Source organism: Passer montanus, unplaced genomic scaffold (assembly GCF_014805655.1).
Source record: "Passer montanus isolate IOZ18808 unplaced genomic scaffold, ASM1480565v1 scaffold59, whole genome shotgun sequence".
NCBI classification, from domain to species: domain Eukaryota; kingdom Metazoa; phylum Chordata; class Aves; order Passeriformes; family Passeridae; genus Passer; species Passer montanus.
In genome coordinates, this window is record NW_024370926.1 from 288,403 (window position 1) to 311,091 (window position 22,689).

The 22,689-nt window shown below is 70.8% G+C and overlaps 4 protein-coding genes across 13 annotated transcripts in view; 2 read left to right on the top strand and 2 right to left on the bottom strand.

Annotated features, from left to right (window-relative positions):
- The window catches only part of CDK5 (cyclin dependent kinase 5), a 5,044-nt gene extending 1,333 nt beyond the window's left edge, over window positions 1-3,711 (top strand). The window contains exons 6-12 of the mRNA XM_039726496.1: window positions 19-114; window positions 708-782; window positions 1,006-1,102; window positions 1,177-1,246; window positions 2,649-2,709; window positions 2,785-2,865; window positions 3,160-3,711. Coding sequence (XP_039582430.1) covers window positions 19-114; window positions 708-782; window positions 1,006-1,102; window positions 1,177-1,246; window positions 2,649-2,709; window positions 2,785-2,865; window positions 3,160-3,246 — 567 coding nt within the window. The 3' untranslated portion in view covers window positions 3,247-3,711. The remainder of the gene's footprint in view (window positions 1-18; window positions 115-707; window positions 783-1,005; window positions 1,103-1,176; window positions 1,247-2,648; window positions 2,710-2,784; window positions 2,866-3,159) is intronic.
- A 119-nt stretch (window positions 3,712-3,830) lies between these two features.
- Window positions 3,831-11,207, bottom strand: ASIC3 (acid sensing ion channel subunit 3). Of its 5 annotated transcripts, XM_039726493.1 has the most exons (11): window positions 10,290-11,199; window positions 7,803-7,953; window positions 7,392-7,519; window positions 6,497-6,647; window positions 6,375-6,431; window positions 5,614-5,767; window positions 4,915-5,006; window positions 4,771-4,850; window positions 4,630-4,701; window positions 4,489-4,535; window positions 3,871-4,087 (listed from the first exon to the last, which is right to left on the bottom strand). In XM_039726493.1, exons 1-11 carry the CDS (start codon window positions 10,842-10,844, stop codon window positions 4,009-4,011), a joined length of 1,566 nt encoding a protein of 521 aa, XP_039582427.1. In that variant the 5' UTR covers window positions 10,845-11,199; the 3' UTR covers window positions 3,871-4,008. The 5 variants fall into 5 exon arrangements, 3 of the variants coding, with proteins under 3 accessions (XP_039582428.1, XP_039582426.1, XP_039582427.1); XM_039726494.1 differs by lacking the exon at window positions 4,489-4,535 and having other exon boundaries at window positions 3,831-4,087; window positions 4,931-5,006; window positions 6,497-6,573; window positions 10,290-11,207; XM_039726492.1 differs by lacking the exon at window positions 4,489-4,535 and having other exon boundaries at window positions 3,831-4,087; window positions 10,290-11,204.
- Window positions 11,208-12,306: 1,099 nt separating this feature from the next.
- Window positions 12,307-15,734, bottom strand: ABCB8 (ATP binding cassette subfamily B member 8; the record flags this gene model as incomplete). The annotated part of the gene is made up of 7 exons (XM_039726452.1): window positions 12,307-12,476; window positions 12,772-13,022; window positions 13,240-13,387; window positions 13,477-13,610; window positions 13,783-13,877; window positions 13,988-14,147; window positions 15,293-15,734. Coding segments are annotated over 7 exons (1,311 nt in total), but the record flags the coding sequence as incomplete, so codon positions are not given.
- ATG9B (autophagy related 9B) lies at window positions 15,688-22,586 on the top strand. Of its 6 annotated transcripts, none has more exons than XM_039726472.1 (14): window positions 16,647-17,126; window positions 17,273-17,316; window positions 17,428-17,492; window positions 17,565-17,723; window positions 18,256-18,397; window positions 18,658-19,406; window positions 19,512-19,665; window positions 20,193-20,372; window positions 20,450-20,659; window positions 20,723-20,889; window positions 21,170-21,242; window positions 21,692-21,773; window positions 21,885-21,991; window positions 22,331-22,586. In XM_039726472.1, exons 1-13 carry the CDS (start codon window positions 16,718-16,720, stop codon window positions 21,974-21,976), a joined length of 2,526 nt encoding a protein of 841 aa, XP_039582406.1. In that variant the 5' UTR covers window positions 16,647-16,717; the 3' UTR covers window positions 21,977-21,991; window positions 22,331-22,586. The 6 variants fall into 6 exon arrangements, with proteins under 6 accessions (XP_039582407.1, XP_039582403.1, XP_039582404.1 ...); XM_039726471.1 differs by having other exon boundaries at window positions 16,648-17,126; window positions 21,140-21,242; XM_039726473.1 differs by lacking the exons at window positions 21,692-21,773; window positions 21,885-21,991; window positions 22,331-22,586 and adding an exon at window positions 15,688-16,264 and having other exon boundaries at window positions 16,994-17,126; window positions 21,140-21,607.
- Window positions 22,587-22,689: the final 103 nt, after the last annotated feature.

Consider the following 22,689-nt stretch of genomic DNA (forward strand, 5'->3'; position numbering starts at 1 on the left):
GAGCCGCCGTGCCCGCAGTCCTTCATGTACCAGCTGCTGAAGGGGCTCGCCTTCTGCCACAGCCGCAACGTGCTGCACCGCGACCTGAAACCGCAGAACCTGCTCATCAACCGGGTGCGCACGGGCAGCGGGGCACGGGCACGGGCAGGGGGCTGGCTGTCCATCCTGGGCACTCACCCCTGCGAGCGGGGCTGTCTGTCTGTCTGTGTGTCTGTCCTGGGCACTCGTACCTGCGAGCGGGGCTGTCTGTCTGTCTGTCCTGGGCACTCACCCCTGCGAGCGGGGCTGTCTGTCTGTGTGTCCTGGGCACTCAGCCCTGCGAGTGGGGCTGGCTGGCTGTCTGTCTGTCCTGGGCAGTCACACCTGCGAGCGGGGCTGTCTGTCTGTCTGTCCTGGGCACTCACCCCTGCGAGTGGGGCTGGCTGGCTGTCTGTCTGTCCTGGGCAGTCACACCTGCGAGCGGGGCTGTCTGTCTGTCTGTGTTCTGGGCAGTCACACCCGCGAGTGGGGCTGGCTGTCTGTCTGTGTGTCTGTCCTGGGCAGTCACACCCGCGAGTGGGGCTGTCTGTCTGTCTGTGTTCCGGGCAGTCCAGCTGCTGTCTGTCCAGCTGCAGCTCCGTCCCTGCCGCGTTCCCAGCGATGGGAAAGGGGTCGCTGTCGCTGGGGCTGCAGTGGGGCCCCCAGGCTGACCCCGTGTGTCCCCCCAGAACGGGGAGCTCAAGCTGGCAGATTTCGGGCTGGCTCGGGCCTTCGGCATCCCCGTGCGCTGCTACTCGGCCGAGGTGAGCTCCTGGGGCTGCTGGGGCTCCTGGGGCTGCTGGGGCTGCCGGGGCTCCTGGGGCTCCTGGGGCTGCTGGGGCTGCTGGAGCAGCTGGGGCTCCTGGGGCTCCTGGGGCTCCTGGGGCTCCTGGGGCTGCTGGGGTACTGCCCTGCCCAGCCGGCTGGGGCTCCCCATCCCCATGCCAATGTCCCCATCCCCATGCCAGTGTCCGTGTCCCTCCCCAGGTGGTCACTCTGTGGTACCGGCCCCCTGACGTTCTCTTCGGGGCCAAGCTCTACTCCACCTCCATTGACATGTGGTCAGCTGGGTGCATCTTTGCGGGTACACGGGGGGCCGGGGCCGTGGGGGGGCCCGGGGGGCTGGGGGCCTGTGGGAACCACCCCCTGTCCCCCCAGAGCTGGCCAACGCGGGGCGGCCCCTCTTCCCGGGCAACGACGTGGACGACCAGCTGAAGAGGATCTTCCGATATCCTTGGGAGTGGGGAAAGGGCTGCCTGGGAATGGGAGCTCAGGGAATGGGGACTGCTGGGAATGGGGAATCCCCTGGGAATTGGAGCTCCGGGAATGGGGAGCCCAAATTAATGGGGATCTCTGGGAATGGAAAATCCCCTGGGAATGGGGACTGCTGGGAATGGGGAATCCCCTGGGAATGGGAAGACCAAAAGAATGGGGACTGCTGGGAATGGGGAGCTCAGGGAATGGGGAGCCTCAGAATGGACTGCCTGGGAATGGGGAGCCCAAAGGAATGGGAACTCCTGGGAATGGGAGCTCAGGGAATGGGGAGCCTCAGAATGGACTGCCTGGGAATGGGGAGCCCAAAGGAATGGGGACTCCTGGGAATGGGAGCTCAGGAATGGGGATTCTTGGGAATGGGGAGCACAGAGAATGGGGAATCTCCTGGGAATGGGGAGCTCAGGGAATGGGGTGCCCAAAGGAATGGGGAATCTCCTGGGAATGGGAGCTCAGGGAATGGGGACTGCTGGGAATGGGGAATCCTCTGGGAATGGGGAGCTCAGGGAATGGGGACTGCTGGGAATGGGGAATCCTCTGGGAATGGGGAGCTCTGGGAATGGGGAGCTCAGGGAATGGGGAGCCCAAAGGAATGGGACTCCTGGGAATGGGGAATCCCTTGGGAATGGGGAGCTCAGGAACAAAGGAATGGGGACTCCTGGGAATGGGAGCTCAGGAATGGGGATTCTTGGGAATGGGGAGCACAGAGAATGGGGAATCTCCTGGGAATGGGGAGCTCAGGGAATGGGGTGCCCAAAGGAATAGGGAATCTCCTGGGAATGTAGAGCTCTGGGAATGGGAAATCCCCTGGGAATGGGGAGCCCAAAGGAATGGGGACTGCTGGGAATGGGGAAACTCTTAAATGGAGAGCCCCTAGCAACAGGGACTTCCCCCCAGAATCAAAGGAATGGGACTCCTGGGAATGGGGAATCCCTTGGGAATGGGGAGCTCAGGAAATGGGGACTGCCTGGAAGTGGGGACCTCCCTGGGAATGGGGAGCCCAAAGGAATGGAGACCTCTGGGAATGGGGAAACTCTTAAATGGAGAGCCCCTAGCAACAGGGACTTCCCCCCAGAATGGGGGATTGGGGAAATCCTGGGAACGGGGACCTCCCTTGGGAATGGGGAGCCCTGCAGAATGGGGACCCCACCCCTGCTGTGTGTGCCAGCCTGCACAGCCCCTGCTTCTGTCCCACCACTGTGTCCCCCACACGTGTCACCCCTGCCCACCCCGTGGGGGCTGTGGCCCCCTGGGGAATGGGGAGCTCTGAGAATGAGGATCCCTTGGAATGGGAACCCCCTCGGCTGGGCAGGGGGCAGGTGCTGGGTGCCCCCGCGGTGGCCCTTGACTGTCCCCACGCTGCTGGGGACCCCCACAGAGGAGCAGTGGCCAGCCATGGCCAAGCTGCCGGACTACAAGGTGAGGGCAGGGGACTCGGGGGGTCAGGGGAATCAGGGGGTCTGGGGGAGCTGGGGCTCACCTGCGTGTCCCCAGCCCTACCCCATGTACCCAGCTACCACTTCCCTGGTCAACGTGGTGCCCAAGCTGAACGCGACTGGCCGGGACCTGCTGCAGGTGAGACCCTGTGCCCCCTGCCCCTGTGCCCCCTGCCCGTGTGCCCCCTGCCCCTGTGCCCCCTGCCCCTGTGCCCCCTGCCCGTGCCCCCCACCCCTGCTGTGTGTGCCAGCCTGCACAGCCCCTGCTTCTGTCCCACCACTGTGTCCCCCACACGTGTCACCCCTGCCCACCCCGTGGGGGCTGTGGCTCCTGGGCGTGGGTGCCCTCCCCCTCGCAGCCCCCTGCCCTCCCGGGGGGCTGTGGGACAGGGAGGGTCCGTGCTGTCCCCCCTGAGCCCCCCGTGTCCCCCAGAACCTGCTCAAGTGCAATCCGGTGCAGCGGATCTCGGCGGAGGAGGCCCTGCAGCACCCCTACTTCACCGACTTCTGCCCCCCCTAGGGCCCCCAGACCCCCCCAGCCGGGTGCCAGCCCGTGCCAGCCCCCTGACCGCAGCCCCCCAGTATTTATTAGGTTCTGCCCCGGCTGCGGGGGGCTGGCACAACCCCCCGGGCCCAGGGGGGGATGAGAGGGCTGGGACTCCCCCCGGGGACACAGGACTCACCCGGGGGCAGGGGGCTTCCCCAGGGCATGGGAGCCCCCAGACACGGGGCCACAGAGCTGGTGGAGGGGCAGGACCCTCCGGGACCAGGCACAGGGACCCAAGGGGGGAATGAACCCCCCAGTCTCCTCTCCCTCCTTCCCCCGAGCCCCCTGTGCCGGGGGTTCTGGGTGTGCCCTGAGCCCCTGTGCTGGGGTCCAGGGGTGCCCCGAGCCCCCTGTGCCGGGGGTCTCAGGGTGCCCCTGCCAGGGCACTGCTGTTCGTGGGTGATGTGTGTTTGGTTTCCCATAAAGAGCTTCCCCCCACTGCTGCCTCCTCCTTCCTGGGGTGTTGGGGACCCCCGCTGCCATGTGACAGACCCCCCCCATCCCCTGAGCCCAGCCCAGCCCTGTGACCCCCCCCGTCCCCCCAAGCCCCCGGGCACAGGCAGCGCATGCAGGGACGTGGGAGCGGGGCCGGGGGGGCCCCTCACCCCCAGCCCCCCTCACCCCCTCAGGGGGCGGGGGAGGCCTGGAGGCCGCCCCGCGGCCCGGGGGTGTCCCCCCAGCCCCCCGGCCGGCGGGGGGGCGGGCTGGGCTCTGCGGGGGGGCCCGGGGGGGACCCTAGAGCCGGGTGACGAGGTAGCAGGTTCGGGGCGACGCCGAGACGGGGCGTGGGGCCGGGCAGGGGGGGCCAGGCGCCCTGCAGGGGGGTGGGGGTCAGCTGCGCCCCGCCTGCTGGGGGGCTCTGCCCCTGCCCCCCCCCAGTGCCCCCCAGGAGCCCTCCACTTGGGCAGGGGACACCTTGCAGCCACCCCGCAGCCGGGCTGGCCCCCGCCGTGTCCCCACGCGGACCCCCCCGTGCCCCACTGCGTCCCAGAGGGCAGGCGGGGGGACCCCAGCCCCGCCGGGGGTGTCGGGGCAGGGGTACCCCGGAACAATGATGAGGATGGGGGATGTCTGCAGGGAATGGGGGGGTCTGCAGAGAATGCGGGGTGTTGGCAGGGAATGCCGGGAATGGCCCCGCACCCCCGAGCTGGCCCTGGGGAGCCCCCCCGGACCCCCGTCTCCCCCCGGGGGTGACAGCCCCACCCCCCCGTGTACCTGGGTGGGCGCGGGGCCGCGGGGCTGCCCGGGACCGCCGGGTGCTCCTGGACGGGCGCACGGAGGGACGAGAGAGCGGTGAGCGGGGGGATGAGTGACCCCTGGGCGGGGGGCTGGGGCGCGGGGGGCGCGGGGGGTTACCAGGGTGCCGCCGTCGCTCCGGGGGCTCCGCTTCTTCTCCTTGTACAGGCTCAGGAGTTTGTCCCGGAACACCTGGGGGGGGGCCGGTCAGAGACCCCGGCCCGGGGAGCCCCGGGCGGGGGGAGGCCGGGGCGGGCTCACCTCGTACAGGTAATCGAAGATCTCCAGGATGGTGAGGAGGCTGGCGCCGATGAAGAGCCCCATCTGCCCCCCGATGTCACCTGCGTGGGAGGGGACGTCAGCGAGGGCACAGCCCGTGTCCCCAGCGCCCGGCCCCGTGCTCACCCAGCAGCCCCGCCACCTCGTACGCCTTCTTCTGCTCGATCATCTCGTAGTTCAGGGCCTCGAAGAAGATGTCCAGGACCAGCACATTGTCCCTGGGGGACACGGGGACGAGGGGGCAGTGTCAGCTCCAGGGGGGGCTGGACTGTGCCATAGGCCAAGGCAGAGGGCGTGCTGGGCCATGCTGTGCCAGGCCGTGCTGAGCCATGCCGTGCTGGGTGCATTCCCTGTTTCTGGGGCAGGTTTGCACAGGGGAGGCCATGCTGTGCCATGCTGTGCCGTGCCATGCTGTCACACTGTGCCATGCCATGTCACGCTGTCATTTGGGGCTGTCACTTGGTGTGTGCTGGGGATGCCGTGCGTGGCTGTGCCGTGCTGCTGTGTCACACTGCCATGCTGTCCCAGTTCATGTCTGCTGGGATGCTGGCCGGGCGCCCTGTCACACTGTCACTGGGGCTGTTGTGTCACACTGCTCGCTGTCCCACTTCATGCCTGCTGGGGATGCTGGCCGGGCGCCCTGTCACACTGTCACTGGGGCTGTTGTGTCACACTGCTCGTGTCACGGGGCCACGCAGTGCCGTGTCACACCGTCGCAGCGTGCCCTCTGCTGCCAGCTGCCATGCTTGGGGCTGTCACGCTGTGCGCCGGCGAGGCGGCGGGTGACAGCGCGGTGGCGGCGGCGGAGGCGGCGGTGTCACTCACGCAATGTACTGCTCCGTCTTGTTGAACTTCTTGGCCAGGTACTTGGCCGAGGCCTTGCTGGGGATCTTCACCATGGAGAGCTCCTTGCCGTAGCGCACCATGGCGCAGGGCGTGCGGCACGCGCAGTACTCGCTGTCCTTCGTCACCAGGAAGTCTGGGGGGGCGTGGGTGGGACGGGGACCCCCAGGACCCCGGCCCGCGGGGGCAGCGGGGCGCTCCGGGGACAGAGCTGGGCGCTGGCGGTGCCCCCCGGGACAAGAGTGCCACGAGCACTGTCGGTGGCACAGGGAGCAGGGAGGGGGCCCGGCCCTGCGCCTCTGGGGACAGCGGTGACCCCCACCCCAGTGAGGGCACAGGGACACCGGAGCACACTCTCAGTGGTGGGGCACAGGGACACCAGGGCCACAGTGTCAGTGGTGGAGACACAGGGACACCAGGGTCATTCTCAGTGGTGGGGGCACAGGGACACCACAGCCACAGTGTCAGTGGTGGGGCACAGGGACACCAGGGCCACAGTGTCAGTGGTGGGGCACAGGGACACCAGAGCCACTCTCAGTGGTGGAGGCACAGGGACACCAGAGCCACACTGTCAGTGGTGGGGCACAGGGACACCAGGGCCACTCTCAGTGGTGGGGGCACAGGGACACCAGGGCCACACTGTCAGTGGTGGGGCACAGGGACACCGGAGCTGCACTCGCAGAAATGGGGGCATGGGGAGGCTCCGGGGTGCCCGGGGCCCTTGGGGGGCACAGGGTACGTACCCAGCGCGGGGTCGGCGCACTCCTTGTACTGCTCCGGGGTGCAGACGTTGGCATTGCCTGCGGGGGAGGCGCGGTTGGTGCCCGGCGGCCGAGCCCCGCGGCGCCCGGCCGGCCCCGCTCACCCGGCATGTGCACCATGCGGCAGTTGCAGTTCTCGGCCAGGTAGCGCGTCTCGCAGTCCAGGCGGCACGCCGTCAGGCTGTAGTTGGTGAAGAAGTCGGACTCGATGGGGGTGGCCTTGCAGTCCCCCCACGGCGGGGGCAGGTACACCAGCTGCCGGGCACCCGCTAAGGAAAACACGGCGTCCTGGGGCCCCGTGCCAGCCCCGATGTCCCCGCGCCTCCCAGCCTGCGGCAGCGCCGTCCCCGGGGCACAGCTCACCCGTGCCCCAGTGCTGCGGGTCCTGCCGCCCAGAGCCCCCCGTCCCCTCCTTTCGGGGCACGGCGCTGCAGCAGTTGTCACCGGTGCCGGGTGCCACAGCGCAGTCTGGCAGGTGGCACTGGCTGGGGCAGGCCGTGCCAGGGCGGGGGCCAGCGCGGACCCCTGGCTTCCCCTCGGTGCGGGCACCGCGCCTGGCGGAGGCCCTGCACCCCCCGCCCGTGGGTGCCAGGGCCATTCCTGGTGCCGCCGCGCTGCTGCCGCCCATGTGCCGGCACACGTGGTGACGCCCACCCGAGGCACCTAAATTTAGGTGTCTGGCTGCGGGGGCCGGGCCGCCACCCCCCGGCGGCTGCTCCGCGGAGCCGGGGGTCGCTGCCGAGCCCTGCCTGCCCGGGCCTGGCGTGGGGCTGCCCCACAGCGTGCGCCGTGCCCTGGCATGGCTGCCAGGGGGTACCCATGGGCACGGCTGGGGTACCCGCGGCTCGGAGTGTCCCCTCAGGGCTGGGGCGACACCAGGCCATCCCGAGCCCTCTGGGGGGCCGTTCTCATCCCTTTGGGTCACCATCCCAAGCCCCGGGAGGGTCCATCCCAATCCCTTGGGGTCTGTGCCCAGCCCCGGGCGCCGTGCCCGGATACCCGCTGCTGCTGGCAGGAGACGAAGGTCTGGAAGCCAGGGGCCACGCCGAAGCCCAGCTGGTCGATGAAGGGCGGCTCGTCCTGGCTGTGGATCTGCACCTTCACCCCCACCTCGAACGAGGTCTCATCTGCAGAGCAGGGGAGGGGGGTCAGGTGCAGGGCAGGGGATCTCACCCGTGTCCCCCTAAAAGGATCTGGGACCCAGTGCTCTCACCCTGTCCCCCAGATGGGCAGGGTCTCACCTGTGTCCCCCCAGCCGGGCAGGGTCTCACCCTGTCCCCCCAGCCGGCAGGGTCTCACCCTGTCCCCCAGATGGGCAGGTCTCACCCTGTCCCCCCAGCCGGCAGGGTCTCACCCTGTCCCCCCAGCCGGCAGGGTCTCACCCTGTCCCCCCAGCCGGCAGGGTCTCACCTGTGTCCCCCCAGACGGGCAGGTACTCCTCCTGCTGCACGTTGAGCATGAGCTCCAGCCCGTTGCCGGAGCCGCCCTGCAGCGTGGTCAGCACCTCGCGGCCCGGCCCCCCCGGGTTGAACGTGTAGCACTTCCCCAGGCGCGTGAAGATCTGCGGGGACACGGGGCACCCGTGGCACGTGGGGACGGGGCGCTCGCTGCCACCGCGGGCACCCCACGTGGACACTCAGTGCCACTGTGGGGACCCTGTGGGGACACAAGGACCCACATGGGGACTGGCAGTGGGGATCCAGTGCCCCACATGAGCCAGGGCAGGATGCCAGTGCCCCAGGGCAGGATCCCAGTGCCCTACAGGACCCAGGATGGGGTCCCCGTGCCCCAGGGCAGGATCCCAGTGCCCTGCAGGACCCAGGATGGGGTCCCCGTGCCCCAGGGCAGGATCCCAGTGCTGCCAGGAGAGGCGAGGGCGTTGGTGGTGCCGGCCTGTGCTGCCGCGGCTCTGCAGGGATATTGGGTTTCCTCGTGGTTCCAGGGAACACGTGGGGACACTTGAGAGGGGAGGACACAAGCCAGAACGGTGATGGGGACCAGGCCACCTTTGTCACAGCGGCGGGGGCCACCATGTCCCCCTCAGGAGCTGAGAGCCTGCCCTGGGCCAGCCCCCCTGGGCCGCCCCCCCAGCAGGAGCCCTGGGGTGACCTTGAGTTCCGGGGATCAGAACCCACAGCCGGGCACCCTGGGGTGGCCCCGAGCCCCCGGAGCGGTCCCGTGGCCTCCAGCTCCTGCCATGCAGTCCCGTGGTGTCCTGGCCCTCTGTGCCGGGTGCCCCACCCGGGGTAATGTCCCACGGGGGGAGCGGAGGGGGCGTTGCCGTGGCAACCAGCTGCTCCCAAAGTGGGGACCCGTTGCCATGGCAATGCAGTGCCCAAGGAGGAAAGGGGGGGCGGGTGTCATGGCAACGGCTGCCCGGCATGGGGATGCTGGGGGGGCATGGGTGGGGACAGCGATGGGGACGTGTCCCCAGCACCGCCAGTCCTCCTGCTCAGGGTCACACGGGGACCCCCAGCCCTGCACCCTGGGGACCCCCAGCCCTGCGCCCCAGCCCGCAGCCCAGCCCTCCTGGTCCCCACACCCATCCACAGGCCCTGGGGGATGCCAGAGGAGACACAGCTCAGCCGCTGGCCCTCGGGCCCCTGCCCATGTGCAGGACCCTCGGGGACGCTGGGCCCAGCTGGGGCGAGGGGCAGGGACACCGTGCCAGAGCTCAGCCGCTGGCCCTCGGGCCTCTGCCCATGTGCAGGAGCCTTGGGGACGCTGGGCAGGGACACCGTGCCAGAGCTCAGCCCCCGGCCTAGGGCACAGCATCCCAAGCCAGGACTAAGACTGGCCGAGCCTGGGCGTTTTGGGGGGTGGAGCCGGGACCTTGCTGCCTAATCAGGCACATGCCACCCACCCGAGTGCTGCCCTGGGGACCCGCAGCCCTGCTGCCACATGTGCCAGCTCTCAAACCCAGGGCTGTCACCACCCAGGGCCATCACCACAGCCTGGCCGGGCTCTGGGAACACTGGCAGAGCAGCTCTGGCCACGGGCACAGGGGGCACAGGGAGCAGGGGGCACAGACCTGTCAAAGCACAGCTCGTCCCTAAGCTGCGTGCTGAATTAATTAGTGCTCCAAGAGCACTAAGGGGCAGCAGCTGCTGGGGACAGCGATGTGGACTGGGCAGAGCTGGCATGGCAGACGTGAGCTGCCCACGCTGCTGCCTGGTGCTGCTGTGGCAGGAGGGGAGTGTCTGTGCTGCCCATGCCGCCATCACTGCCTGTGCCAGTGTCCCTGCCTGTCCTGCCCGTGCCACCGCCCCTGTCCCCCTGCCTGTGCCACTGTCCCTGCCCGTCCTGCCTGTGCCACCAGCCCTGTCTGTGCCACTGTCCCTGCCTGTCACACAAGTGCCACCATCGCTGCCTGTGCCACTGTCCCTGCCCTGCTCTGGGGTGCTGGGAGCAGCAGCAGGGGGTCCCAGCAGGGCTGGCACAGGGACCCCCACCCATGCCAGGCGTGGAAGAGCTGCCCATGGGAGGGAGCCTCTGTGCCAGCAGTCGGGGCAGCGGCTGCTGCTGGCGGTGCCCAGTGGCACCTGAGGCTGGCACGGGGGCTGGGGGCTGCACCTGCGAGCACCTGTACAAGTGACACCCCGTGCAGGAGAGCACCCCACACCTGTGAGCGCCCCTCCATCCCCTGTGAGCATCCCGTGCCCACCAGCACCCCTGCACGCAGCAGAGACCCCCAGGCAGCCCAGGGTGCCCGGCACAGCCCCGCTCCATCCTGGCACGGCTGGCAGCACCCGGGTGGGGACATCCCGGTGAGGGGGGGCTGTCCCCAGCCGGGCGGACAATGAGAGAGGGGCATCGCCTGCCCGGCCCCAGCAGGACCCCCGTGTCCCTGCGCAGCCCCGGCCGCCCGGCGCTCCCCTCCCGGCCCCGGGCACTCACCACGGTGAAGTTGCGGGCGGTGCAGCCGGTGCCGCGGAAGGAGCACTGCAGCAGCATGTCAGCCAGGTCGTGGCCCGTGCGGTTGTAGAACTCGGCCATGCTGAAGGGCTTCGCCTTGAAGTTCTTGAAGTTGGCCTTGTCGCGCAGCGCGGCCAGGACGTGGGGCTCGGCCAGCTGCGGGTTGCTGATCTCGTAGCGCTCGTTGAGCAGCGCCAGCAGCTCGCCCACGTGGTACATGTCGTTGCGGGTGATTTTGGAGAAGCGGAACTCGTTGAGGTTGCAGATGGTGATGGCCGGGAAGGTGAGGTTGCGGGCAGCCACCTCGTCCAGCTTGGTGACGTGCGGGTAGGTGAGGAAGTAGGCGACGCGCTCGGCGCACACGAGCAGCAGCAGCCCCAGCGAGCCCAGGAAAAAGCCGCCCCAGAGCACGCGGCGCAGGGACACGGCCCCGTAGGCGAAGACGTGGCTGATGCCGTGCAGCGAGGAGCTGTGGGCGAACGCCCGCAGGCTGGAGAGCCCCTCGCCCTCGCCGCTGCCCTCCGAGCCCCTCCTCATCCTGTTGCCGCCGGGGCCCCGCGGTGCCCCGCAGCCTCAGCCCATCGCCGCGCCGGGCTCAGGGCGCGGGCAGGGGAGGAGGAGGAGGGTGGGCAGGGGGGAGGAAGGCGGGGGGGGCAGGACCGGCCGCCCGGCCCCCCAGCCCCTTCGCGCTGCCGGTGCCGGTGCCGCGGAGCCGCGGGCAGCGCAGCGCAGCCCCCGTCCCGGCTCCAGCCCCGGCCGCGGCTCCGATCCCGGTCCCGGTTCGAGCTCTGGTCCCGGATCCGGTCCCGATTCCAGGCTCGGTCCCCCCCGATCCCGGTGCCGGCTCCAGTCCCAGCCCCGCTCCCAGCCCCGGTCCCGCTCCCGCCGCGGCGCAGCCGCCGCCGGNNNCGCCCCCGCCCCTCCCGCGGCTCCACCCGCCGCCCCCGCCGGCGGCCGCAGCGGGGAACGGGGGGACCGAGACCCCCGGGGAGGGGGGGCCGGCGGAGAGCGCCCCCGCCCCGGGCAGCTCGGGGTCACCGCGGTGCCCCCTCCCGGGGTCACACGGGGGTCCCTCGCCCCGGGAGGCGATGCGGCGCAGCCTGCAGCCCCGGAGGATGTCGCAGGGTCCCCCCGCGCCGGGGGCGACACAGGGCTCTCCCGGCCAAAGGCTGACCCATGGGACCCCCACCAGGGGGCCATGCAGGGCTAACCCCACCCCGGGGGTCACACAGGGGCGACCCCCCCGGGGGATGACACAAGGGTCCCCTGCCCTGAGGGACAGCACAGGGGACAGTGTCCCCAGTGGCGTTAGGAAAGGGCAACCCCCATTCCAGGGGTCCCGGACCCCGGGGTCATGCAGAGGGTCCCTACCCCAGGAAGATGGATGACACAGGGTCCCTCCGCTCCAGGGTGACAGAGGGGTCCCCGCCCCGGAGGGTGACACAGGCCACCCCCCCGTTCCAGCGGGGGGTCACACGGGGGTCTCCCCACCCCAGAGGTCACCCAGGGGTTCCTCCACTCCGGAGGTGACACACGAGGGCCCTGCCCCGGGGGCAATACCGGGGTCCCCCTCACGGACATCACGCAGGGGCTCCTCCATCCCGGGGGGTGCAGGGGTCCCCCATCCCGCGGTCACGCAGGGTTCACCCCTCCAGTCCCCGGGGTGCTGCAGCGTTTCCTCATCGGGAGTGACAGGGGTGGCACACGGCACGGTGACACACGGGACACCCGAGGGTCACACAGGGAGCGCTCAGCCCAGCAGGGCCACGCAGCTCGGGAGGGGGGCTGTCACCAGGCAGGGGTGACACGGGGGTGACACAGGGGGGACACTGGGGGGACACAGGGGACACCCCCGCCCCGGGGGGCAGCGCGACAGGGGAGGGGGCGGGGCCAGCCCCACGGCCCCGCCCACAAAGTCACACGTCACTCGGCCCGGCCCCGCCTGCCGGTGCCACGGGCGCCCCCTGGCGGCGCGGAGGACCGTCCGCAGCACACAGGTCACACAGCCACCCTCGTGGCCACACAGGCCGCCACAAAGCGCAGCCCGTCCGCCTTGCAGCCCGCTTTATTGGGGACAGCGGGGACCCCTCAGGGCTCCTCCTTAGTCTGCCGTCGGATGAGCTCGGCGTAGAGACCCCCGCGCCGCAGCAGCTCCTCGTGAGTCCCTGCCTGCGGGGACAGCGGGGACAGCCATGGGTGTCACCAGCCATTGGTGTGCCCAGCCATGGGTGTCTCTAGCCATGGGTGTCACCAGCCATGGGTGTCTCCAGCCATGGTGTCCCGGCCCGCAGGTCTCACTTGTGACCAGCCATGGGTGTCACCAGCCACGGGTGTCACCAGCCATGGGTGTCTCCAGCCATGGGTGCCACCAGCCATTGGTGCCACCAGCCATGGGTGTCACCAGCCACGGGTGTCACCAGCCATGGGTGTCTCCAGCCATGGTGTCCCGGCCCGCAGGTCTCACCTCGGCCACGCGGCCCCGGGCCAGCACGGCGATGAGGTGCGCGCCGCGGATGGTGCTGAGGCGGTGCGCGATCAGCAGCACGGTGCGGCCGCGGGCTGCCCGCTCCAGCGCCGCCTGCACCGCCCGCTCCGCCTGCGCGTCCAGCGCGCTCGTGGCCTCGTCCAGGATGAGCACGGCCGGGTCCTTGAGCAGCGCCCGGGCGATGGCGATGCGCTGCTTCTGCCCCCCGGACAGCGCCGTGCCGCGCTCGCCTGCGGGCACCGCGGGGACACCGCGGGGACGCCGTGGGGATGCTGTGCTGCCCCGTCCCAGGGGACCCCCAGCCCGCAGCCCATCCCTCCTGCCCGGAGCCCAGCGCCCTGCGCACAGCTGGACGTCACCGGTGACACAGCGCTGTCCCCGCAGCACCGGGATCGCCTCGGCTGGGCTCCAGGCTGGCCTGACCCCTCCCGGGAGCCCCGGCCATACCCACGATGGTGTCGTAGCCCTGGGGGAAGCTGCGGATGAAGCCGTCAGCGTTGGCGAGCCGGGCGGCCTCGTACACCTCGGCATCGGAGGCTCCCGGCTTCCCGAAGCGGATGTTCTCCATGATGGTTGTGCCAAACAGCACCGGCTCCTGCAGCACGCCCCGGCCTCAGCACCGAGCCAGCCCTGCCCCGCCTCCCTCCCTGCCCTCCCCAGGGACGGCCGGGGGTCCTGCCCCACCTGGCTGATGAAGCCGATGACCTGCCCCCGCAGCCACGAGGGGTCCAGGCCCGCGATGTCGTGCCCGTCCAGGGTGATGGTTCCTGCCGTGGGCTCATAGAACCGCTCCAGCAGCGCTGCCACTGTGGACTTCCCTGCGGAGGAGACCCCTGAGCCCCCTGCTCTGGATCCCCCGGCTCCAGCAGCACTGGGGGTCCCCAGTCCCTGGCATACACTGGGAGCACTGGGGCACAGGAGGATGTGCCCAGGGAGAGGGTGGGAGGTACTGGCACCTGTGCCCAGGGAGAGGGTGGGGAGTTCTGGTACCTCCTCCTGAGGGGCCCACGATGGCCACAGTCTGGCAGGGCGGCAGGGTGAGGCTGAAGTCCTGCAGGACAGGGTAGCCAGGCCGGGTGGGATAGCTGCAGGGAGAGGAGCAGGGGCTGCAGGGCTGTGGGGACACGGTGCCAATGCCCCTGCCCATGGTGGATCAGAGCCATGGGGGGCCAGGCAGGGGCCTGGTGGGGCCCACCTGAAGGAGACGTGGTCGAAGCAGATGTGTCCAAGCAGGGAGTGGGCAGGGATGGTGGCCCCCCCCTGCAGTGGCACGAGGGGCTCCAGTCTCAGCAGCTCCAAGACACGGGCGCCAGCACTCAGACCCCGCACCACCTGTGGGGGGACAGCAGGAGCACCTCATGGCCCCTCAGACCCCACCTCATGGCCCCTCAGACCCCACCTCATGGCCCCTCAGACCCCACCTCATGGCCCCCCAGACCCCCCCTCATGGCCCCCCAGACCCCACCTCACTGGCACTCAGACCCCACCTCATGGCCCCTCAGACCCCACCTCACTGGCACTCAGACCCTGGCATTGGGACAGGGCTGGCACGGCCCTGGGACAGCGGGTGGCCTGGCACAGCACTGGGACAGCACTGCCACAGCACCACGACAGCAGCAGAGGGATGCCACACCATGGCACTGGGACAGCGGGTGGCCTGGCACAGCAGTGGGACAGTGGGTGCCACACCATTGCACAGGGACAGTGGGTGTCACACCATGGCACTGGGACAGCGGGTGCCACACCATGGCACTGGGACAGTGGCTATCTCGTGTCAGCACTGGGATGGTGGCCGTCACACTGTGCCACTGGGACAGCACGTGTCACACAACAGTGGATACCAGGATGGTGGGTGTCACACAATGGCACCAGGATGTCACACCATGGCGTGGGGACAGGTGGTGTCACGTCCCTGCACAGGGACTGTGCCATCACACTGTGGCACTAGGACAGTGACAGGCAGAGATGGCAGGTGCCACACCATGTCAGTGGGACAGTGGCCATCCTGCTGTGGCGGCACTGGGACAGGGCTGGCACGGCACTGGGACAGCGCTGTCACAGCACCACGACAGCAGCAGAGGGGTGCCACACCATTGCACGGGGACAGTGGGTGGCCTGGCACAGGACCGGGACAATGGGGTCACGCCGTGGCACTGGGACAGTGGGTGCCAGACCATGGCACTGGGACAGCGGGTGCCACACCATGGCACTGGGACAGTGGCTATCTCGTGTCAGCACTGGGATGGTGGCCGTCACACTGTGCCACTGGGACAGCACGTGTCACACAACAGTGGATACCAGGATGGTGGGTGTCACACAATGGCACCAGGATGTCACACCATGGCGTGGGGACAGGTGGTGTCACGTCCCTGCACAGGGACTGTGCCATCACACTGTGGCACTAGGACAGTGACAGGCAGAGATGGCAGGTGCCACACCATGTCAGTGGGACAGTGGCCATCCTGCTGTGGCACCGGGACAGTGTGTTACTCCACGGCACAGGTGTGACACAGGGACAGTGGGGACAAGGCCACCCTCTCAGCCCTGCTCACCACAACAGCAGCTGAGAGTGCCAGGAGCTGCGGGCGCAGGAAGGTCCAGAACAGCGGCCAGTCAAAGGGGGTCTCCGGGGGGGTCTCTGGCGGCTCGGGAGCAGCGGGGGGGCCGTTGGGGACAGTGGCCTCCTGGCAGCGCGCAGCCGAGCGCAGCAGCCCCAGCAGCACGCAGCCCGTGCCCGAGCCCGCCAGCAGCAGCCGCCGGGGCGCGCGGGGCACCGGGCGGGCGCGTGCCCTGCCGCCGTGCCCGTGCCCGTGTCCCCGCGTGCGCTCCCGGGGCACTCGCGGGGGCACCGGCGAGCCCCGGCCGTGGTCAGGGGGCACAGCCGTGTGTCGCCACCGGGGCTCGTGTCGCCACCGGGGCTCGGGTCGCCACCGGGGCTCGGGTCACCACGGGGGTGGTGGCACCCTGCCGTGTCCCCGCGGGCTGGTGTCCGTGTCCCCGTGCGGGGTCGCGGGGCTCCCCGTGACACGGGTGACGCTGCGGAAACACACGTGTGTCCCGGCGGGGTCACCGGGGCCACTGCCCGTGCCGCCGTGTCCCCGGGGTGCCACGTGCCCTGGGCTCTGTCCCCGGCCCCGGGGGTGTCCCGGTGCCCGTTCCGGGGATCCCCGGCCCCCCCCGTTTACCCTCTGGGGCTATTTTCGGGCTCCGCGGGTATTTTTGGCCTCCCGATGCGGAGCTGGCTGGGACGGGCCGTGCCGGTGTCACCCGCCGGGACACCCGATCCCGGGCGATGCGGCCGCTGTCCCCGGGGGTGTTGCACAATTGGGGTCGAGTCTCTCTTGCTGCACCAGCCCCGCGCCGTGAGTCAGCCGCGGGCAGGTGGGGCCGGGCGGTGTCACCCGCGGCCACCGGCCCGGCCGGACAGCGGCTGTGGCCACCGCGGGGGACGCTGGTGACGCGCGGCGCGGCGGTAAGGGCACCGTGGGGCTGGACCGGGTGTCCCGCCCTGCTCCAGGGTGGGGGTCCCGTCCTTCCGCAGGGTGTGATGGTCCCACCCAAGAGTTTGGGGTCTCTTCCAAGAGTTTTGGGTCCCGTCCTGCCCTGTGGGGGGTTGTCCCCTGTCCCAAGGTGCGGGGTCCTGCCCTGCCCCAGAGGGGTGGGGGGTCCAGTCCTTCCCCGGGCCGGGGTCCGCAAGGCACTGAGCGGCCACCAGGGCTCAGGAGCTGGTCCTGAGCTGGTCCCGCTCTGGGCTGCTGCCCCCGGCTCGGGGGTGCTGTGTCCGTGGGGAGTGGGGTCTGTGGGGGGTCCATGGGCACACGAGTGCATGGGGAGGGGGCTCTGTGGGGAGGGGGCTCTGTGGGGGGCTGTGATCACAGGGGTCCGTGGGGAGAGGAGTCCCCCCACTCGGGCCGGGCAGCACAGCATGGCCCGGGGACGGCCGGGGGGAGTATTGGGGTCCCTCGGACCTCGCAGGGGGTCCCCCCCGGGGAGCCCTGCAGGGTCACGGCAGGCTCTGGCACCGGCCGGGCCGGTGGGACAGGACGGGCCGGTGGCACCTGCGGTGTCACCTGCCCGCGGCCGGGGCCAGCTCAGGCCGCCCGAATTCGGGGCACGCGGGCGGCGCGGCGGCACCCCGGCGGCATTTCCGGGGCCCCACGCCCGCCCCGCGGCGGCCCCCGGCGCTCACGGTCCCCGGCAGGTGATGGCGGAGCAGCGAGAGGAGGACCGGGACTACCGGGAGTACCGGCGGCTGGAGGATGGGGAGGAGGACTCGCCCCCCGGCGAGGAGGAGGAGGAGCAGCTGCTGCTGCACGTCACCGAAGGACCGACAGGTACTGGGGTCCCGTCTGGGGGGGTCCGGGGTCCCGCGGGCTGTTTGGGGACCCCGGGTGGTGTGTCTGGGTCCGGGGTGGGGCGCGGGATCCCGGGGGGGCGGTACCACATTCCCACCTGATCCCCCCCGTGTTTTTCCCCCCAGACTCGTGGCACCACATTAAGGACCTGGACAGTTTCTTCACCAAGATATCCTGGCACAGCCCCTGGTGGCACTGTGGGGGACATGGGGTGACTCTGGGGGTGGGGGGGGACATGGGGGGGTCCATCACCCCTTCGTAGTCTCCTTAACCCCCCCACATCTACCAGTTCCACCAGAGGAATGGCTTTGCCTGCGTCCTGCTCTCGGACGTGCTCGAGCTGCTGTAAGTGACGCCGTGCTGTCACCGTGCGGTGCCAGGCGGCCGGGGGGTGCCGCTGACCCCCCGTGCCCGCAGGCAGTTCCTGTTCGTGGTCACCTTCAGCACGTTCCTGCTGTGCTGCGTGGACTACGACGTGCTGTTCGCCACGCGCCCGCTCAACCACAGCCACGTCCCCGAGCGCGCCAAGGTGACGCTGCCCGACGCCGTGCTGCCCGCCCCGCAGTGCGCCCGCAGGTGGGCAGGGCAGCGGGGACACTGCGGGGTCTCCTCAGTGCTGCGGGGACACACGGGCTCCCGGCGGCGTGCGTGACGCGCGTGTCCCCAGAGGGTCAGTGGTGGCGGTGGCTACGGCTCCCGCTGCTGCCTGCGTGGCCATGCAGATGTCCCTGTGCCACCAGCGTGGCTTTGCGGGGTCAGGGTGCCGCTGGTGTGGCTCACGGGGTCCTGGTGCTGTGGGTGACGTGTCCCCAGCAGTCCCTGAGACTGCAGATGGCTGTGAGGCAGCTGGTGGCACTGGTGACATCTGTGTTTCTGCAGGCTTCATGGCAGCGGGTGGCTGCTGCCTGGGAAGGGTTTGGTGGCCCTGCTGATACTTGTGTCCCCACCTGTGTCAGCAGGTGGCTTCTGGTTTTGCTGGCACCGGTGTGGCTGTGGGGGGGTCCCAGTGGCACTGGTGACAGCTGTGTTCCCTTAGCAAGCTCTGTGGCACTGGTTGGCAGATGGCCACGGGGGCTTGGTGGCCCTGGTGACACCCGTGTCCCCGCAGGCTCCGTGGCAGCGGGTGGCTGCTGTTCCTGCTGGTGCTGGCGGGCGCAGTCTGGCTGTGCCGCCTGGTCACGGCGCTGCGGCGCCTCGTGGGCTACTGGGAGATCAGGAGCTTCTACATCCGTGCGCTCGGCATCCCCGCGGTGAGGGACGGGGCTGGGCGGGGGCTGCGGGGGCTGGGGTCCGGGCTAGGGGGGCTGGGGTCTGGGCTAGGGGGACTGGGGTCCGGGCTGGGCTGTCAGGTGCCACCAGGGGGCTGGGGTTCAGGCTGGGCTGTCAGGTGCCACCAGGGGGGCTGGGGTTCAGGCTGGGCTGTCAGGTGCCACGCTGAGTGACACCAGCACCGAGCAGCGCCGTGCCGTGCCGCGGGTGCCCAGTGCCGATGGCCGTGCCGTCGCCGCAGGAGGAGCTGTGTAACCACAGCTGGCAGTCGGTGCAGGCCCGGCTGCTGGCCCTGCAGCGGCGCCAGCCCCTGTGCGTGCCGCGCCGGGAGCTGACGGAGCTCGACATCCACCACCGCATCCTGCGCTTCCGCAACTACACCGTGGCCATGGTCAACAAATCCCTGCTGCCCGTGCGCTTCCGCCTGCCGCTGCTGGGCCCCGTGGTCTTCCTGACGCGCGGGCTGCAGTTCAACCTGGAGCTGCTGCTGTTCCGCGGCCCGGCCGCGCTCTTCCAGAACACCTGGAGCCTGCGGCCGCAGGTGAAGCGGGCGGGCGCGCGGCGGGCGCTGGCGCGGGGGCTGGCGCGGGCGGCCGTGCTGCTGGGGGTGGCCAACCTGGCGCTGTGCCCCTGCGTGCTGGGCTGGCGCCTGCTGCTCGCCTTCTTCAGCTACGCCGAGGGGCTGAAGCGGGCGCCGGGCAGCCTGGGCGCGCGCCGCTGGTCGCTCTACGCGCGCCACTACCTGCGCCACTTCAACGAGCTGGGCCACGAGCTGCAGGCGCGGCTGGGCCGCGGCCACGCGCCCGCCACCAAGTACATGGACTCCTTCAGCAGCCCGCTGCTGGCCGTGCTGGCTCGCCACGTCGGCTTCTTCGCCGGCTCCGTGCTGGCCGTGCTCATCGTGCTCACCGTGTACGACGAGGACGTGCTGACGGTGCAGCACATCCTGACGGCCATCACGCTGCTGGGGCTCGTGGTCACCGTGGCCAGGTGGGTGCTGCATTGGTGGCCAGTGGATGGGCCAGACCCTGTGCCGTGCCATGCGGGGCCGGGTGGGCAGCGGGGGCTGAGGTGGGACCCCCCGTGCCCCTGCAGGTCCTTCATCCCGGATGAGCACGCGGTGTGGTGCCCGGAGCAGCTGCTGCAGCGGGTCCTGGCCCACGTCCACTACCTGCCCGAGCACTGGCAGGGCCGCGCCGGCCGCGCCGAGACACGAGCAGAGATGGCACAGCTCTTCCAGTACAAGGCGGTGCGTGCAGCCCGTACTGCCCGAGCCCCCCTCCCCAGGACCCCACTCCCCTGGGACCATCCTCTCCCCCCAGCCCCCCAATCCCAGCACCCCACAGACTGGGGGCCCCCCATGCTGGGATTTCCCAGCCCTGGCACCCCCCACCTCAGCATCCCCAGCCTGGACCCCTCAACACTGGGACCCCCTGCTCCAAGACCCCATTGCCCTGGGACCCCCTGTCCCAATCCCCTGCCCTGAGACCCCCCACCCCCAGGATGCCTCAGAGTGGGGGCTTCCTGTGCCAGGATCCCATAGCCTGGATCCCCCACACTGGGACCCTCCTTCCCCGGGACTCCCCGCTCTCGAGGCACCCCCATCCTGATTTGGAACCCCCCACACAGATCCCTGCCCCCCGGGCAGCCCTGCCCAAGCACTCCCCTCCTCAGGACCTACTGCCCTGATACCCCACCCCGGACATCCCGCCCCAGGGCTCCCGAATGTGGGACCCCTGCCCCGGGACACCCCCTGATCCCGCTGCCCCCGTGCAGGTTTTCATCCTGGAGGAGCTGCTGAGCCCCCTCGTGACCCCCCTGATCCTCATCTTCGCGTTCCCCCCCCGCGCCCTCGACATCGTGGACTTCTTCCGCAACTTCACGGTGGAGGTGGCGGGGGTGGGCGACATCTGCTCCTTCGCGCAGCTGGACGTGCGCCACCACGGCAACCCGCAGGTGGGCACGGCGCGGGGCCGGGGCGCTGCGGGCCGCCGTGCCCTGCCGGCGCGTGCCACGTGTCGCTGTCCCCGCAGTGGCTGTCCGAGGGACACACGGAGGCGCCCCCGGAGCGCCAGGCGGAGCACGGCAAGACGGAGCTGTCGCTGATGCGCTTCGCCCTGAGCAACCCCCGCTGGCGGCCGCCGCCGCCCGCCCGCCGCTTCCTCGGCCACCTGCAGGCGCAGGTGACCCGCGACGCGGCCACCGCGCCCGCGTCCCTGCTGCCCGAGGACTCGGCCCTGGCGGTGAGTGCGGGCCGGGGGGCGCTGCGGGGTGTCGTGCGTGTCCCGCTGACGGTGTCCCCGCAGCCCGAGGCGCTGCTGAGCAGCGTCCTGGCGGCCGGCGGGCTGCTGGCCCGGGGGCAGCCCTGCAGCACGGCCAGCGCCACCGCCAGCCTGCTGGCGTCCCTGCGGACCCCCCTGGGCACCCCGCCCTGCGCAGCCCCCGACAGCCCCGCGGAGCACCCCGAGGACAGGTGGGGACGCGGGCCGTGAGGAGGGGCGACGTGGCGGGGACATGGGGGGCAGGGAGGGAAGGGGTGTCACAGCCAGGAGGGGTGCTGCGGGGGGTGTCACAGCCAGGAGGGGTGTCAGGGAGGGGTGTCACAGCCAGGAGGGGGGCCGCGGCGAGGCTGTCACCGCGTGTCACCCCCCCCCGTGCCCCAAGGCCGGCGCTGAGTGAGTCGCCGGGGCTGTCACCGCGTGTCGCCCCCCCCGTGCCCCAAGGCCGGCGCTGAGTGAGTCGCGGCTGCGCAGCCTGAGCCGCTCGGCGCTGCTGGCCGAGGTGGCCTCCGCCGAGATGAGTCTCCACGCCATCTACCTGCACCAGGTGTGTCACCCGCGCCTCCCGGGGTCCCCCTGCCCGCAGCGCCCCGGGACACGGCTCCCTTGGGCTCCCTGGTGTCTCTCACCAGAGCGTCGCTGTCTGCGTGCTCTGCCTCCTGGCCCTGGTCCCTCGTCCCCGGTGCCATGCCAGGCTGTCCCCACCCTCCCTGCCCCGCTGGGTGACACCCACCCTCTCTTCCCGGCCACTGACCGCAGCTGGTGTCACCCGTGGTGCCCCTTCTGCCCCCATTTGGGGCGGGGGAGTGCCCCGGGCTGAGGGACCCCTGTGCTGCCCGCGGGGGGCTCCGAGTGCCAGGCCGGGGGGCTCTGCTGTGCTGGGGGGCTCCAGCAGCACTGTGGGGGCTCTGGCTGCTCTGGGGGGGCTCTGGCTGCTCTGGGGGGGCTCTGAGCGCCCATCCAGCTCTCTGCTGCCCCCGACCCCTCTGCCCCCAGCTCCACCAGCAGCAGCAGCAGCAGCCACAGGGCCCCGGCCCGCAGCCCGCGGGGGCACCCAAACACCCCTTCGTGACCACAGGTGAGCCCGCGGGCTGTCCCTGGGCTGGGGGGCACTGCCAAAGCCCCCCACCGCGGGGCTGAGCCTGCAGCCGGGGGGCTCTGGAGGTCCTGACCCCCCCGTGCCCCCCAGGCTCGGCTGCCCGCGCCTCGCAGCTGCGGGAGATGCCGCTGGGCGGGTGGGCCGAGGAGGAAGAGGAGGAGGAAGAGGAGACGATGACGTAGCCGGGCCCGGCGCCGGTGGGTGGGGACACGGGGGAGCGGGGACCCCCGGGACTGGGGCATGGAAACCCCCGGGGGTGGGAGATGGAACCCCTCGGGGCTGGGGGACTGGGACCCCCGGGGCTGGGGGACAGGGACTCGGAAGGGACACACTGGGACACGGAGGGGCTGGGGGACACGGGCCCCGGGGCTGGGAACAGGGGCTCCGGGGCTGGGGCTCAGTGGGGGCTGGCTGCCACGTGTGCAGTTTCTGGGGTGCCCAGTGTTGGGGTCCCCAAGTGGCGGGGTCCCCTCCCTGGGGTCCCCGCCCTGGGGTCCCTGCTCGGGGTCCCTGCTGACTCCCCGTTCCCTCTGCAGGGTCCTGGTTGTGCCGAGACCCCCCGGAGGTGCCGGGGGAGCCGCCAGGGGCACAGTGGGGGGCTCGCCGTGCCCACTATGCTGCCAGGGGGGCCCTGTCTGTAGGAGCCCCCTGCTCGGGGCGTCCCTGGTGCCCCCACTATGGTGCAGGGCCAGGGGTGCTGCCAGGGCCCCCCCAGGTGCTGTTTTTGGGGGGCACAGGGCTGGTGCCCCCGTGGTGCCCCGAGCACCAGCTGAAATAAAAGTTTACAGAGGGGCTGTGCCCGCTGGCTGTGCCCGGGGTGAGCTGGGGGTCCTGGGGGGGCGATGCCATGGGTGGGGCCGTGGCAGTTTGGGGTGACCCTGGGGGTCCTGGGCAG

Bases quoted from the DNA above. Each gene is read 5' to 3' on its own strand.
- ATG9B (XM_039726468.1), top strand. From the start codon at position 16,718: ATGGCCCGGGGACGGCCGGGGGGAGTATTGGGGTCCCTCGGACCTCGC. The intron at 17,724-18,255 runs GTGGGCAGGGCA...GTGTCCCCGCAG, and splicing joins GCCCCGCAGTGCGCCCGCAG to GCTCCGTGGCAGCGGGTGGC. The intron at 19,407-19,511 runs GTGGGTGCTGCA...GTGCCCCTGCAG, and splicing joins CTCGTGGTCACCGTGGCCAG to GTCCTTCATCCCGGATGAGC.
- ASIC3 (XM_039726492.1), bottom strand. From the start codon at position 10,844: ATGAGGAGGGGCTCGGAGGGCAGCGGCGAGGGCGAGGGGCTCTCCAGC. The intron at 6,648-7,391 runs GTATCCGGGCAC...GGTGCCCGGCAG, and splicing joins TCTCCTGCCAGCAGCAGCGG to CTGGTGTACCTGCCCCCGCC. The intron at 4,702-4,770 runs GTGAGCCCGCCC...GCCCCCCCCCAG, and splicing joins TCTTCGATTACCTGTACGAG to GTGTTCCGGGACAAACTCCT.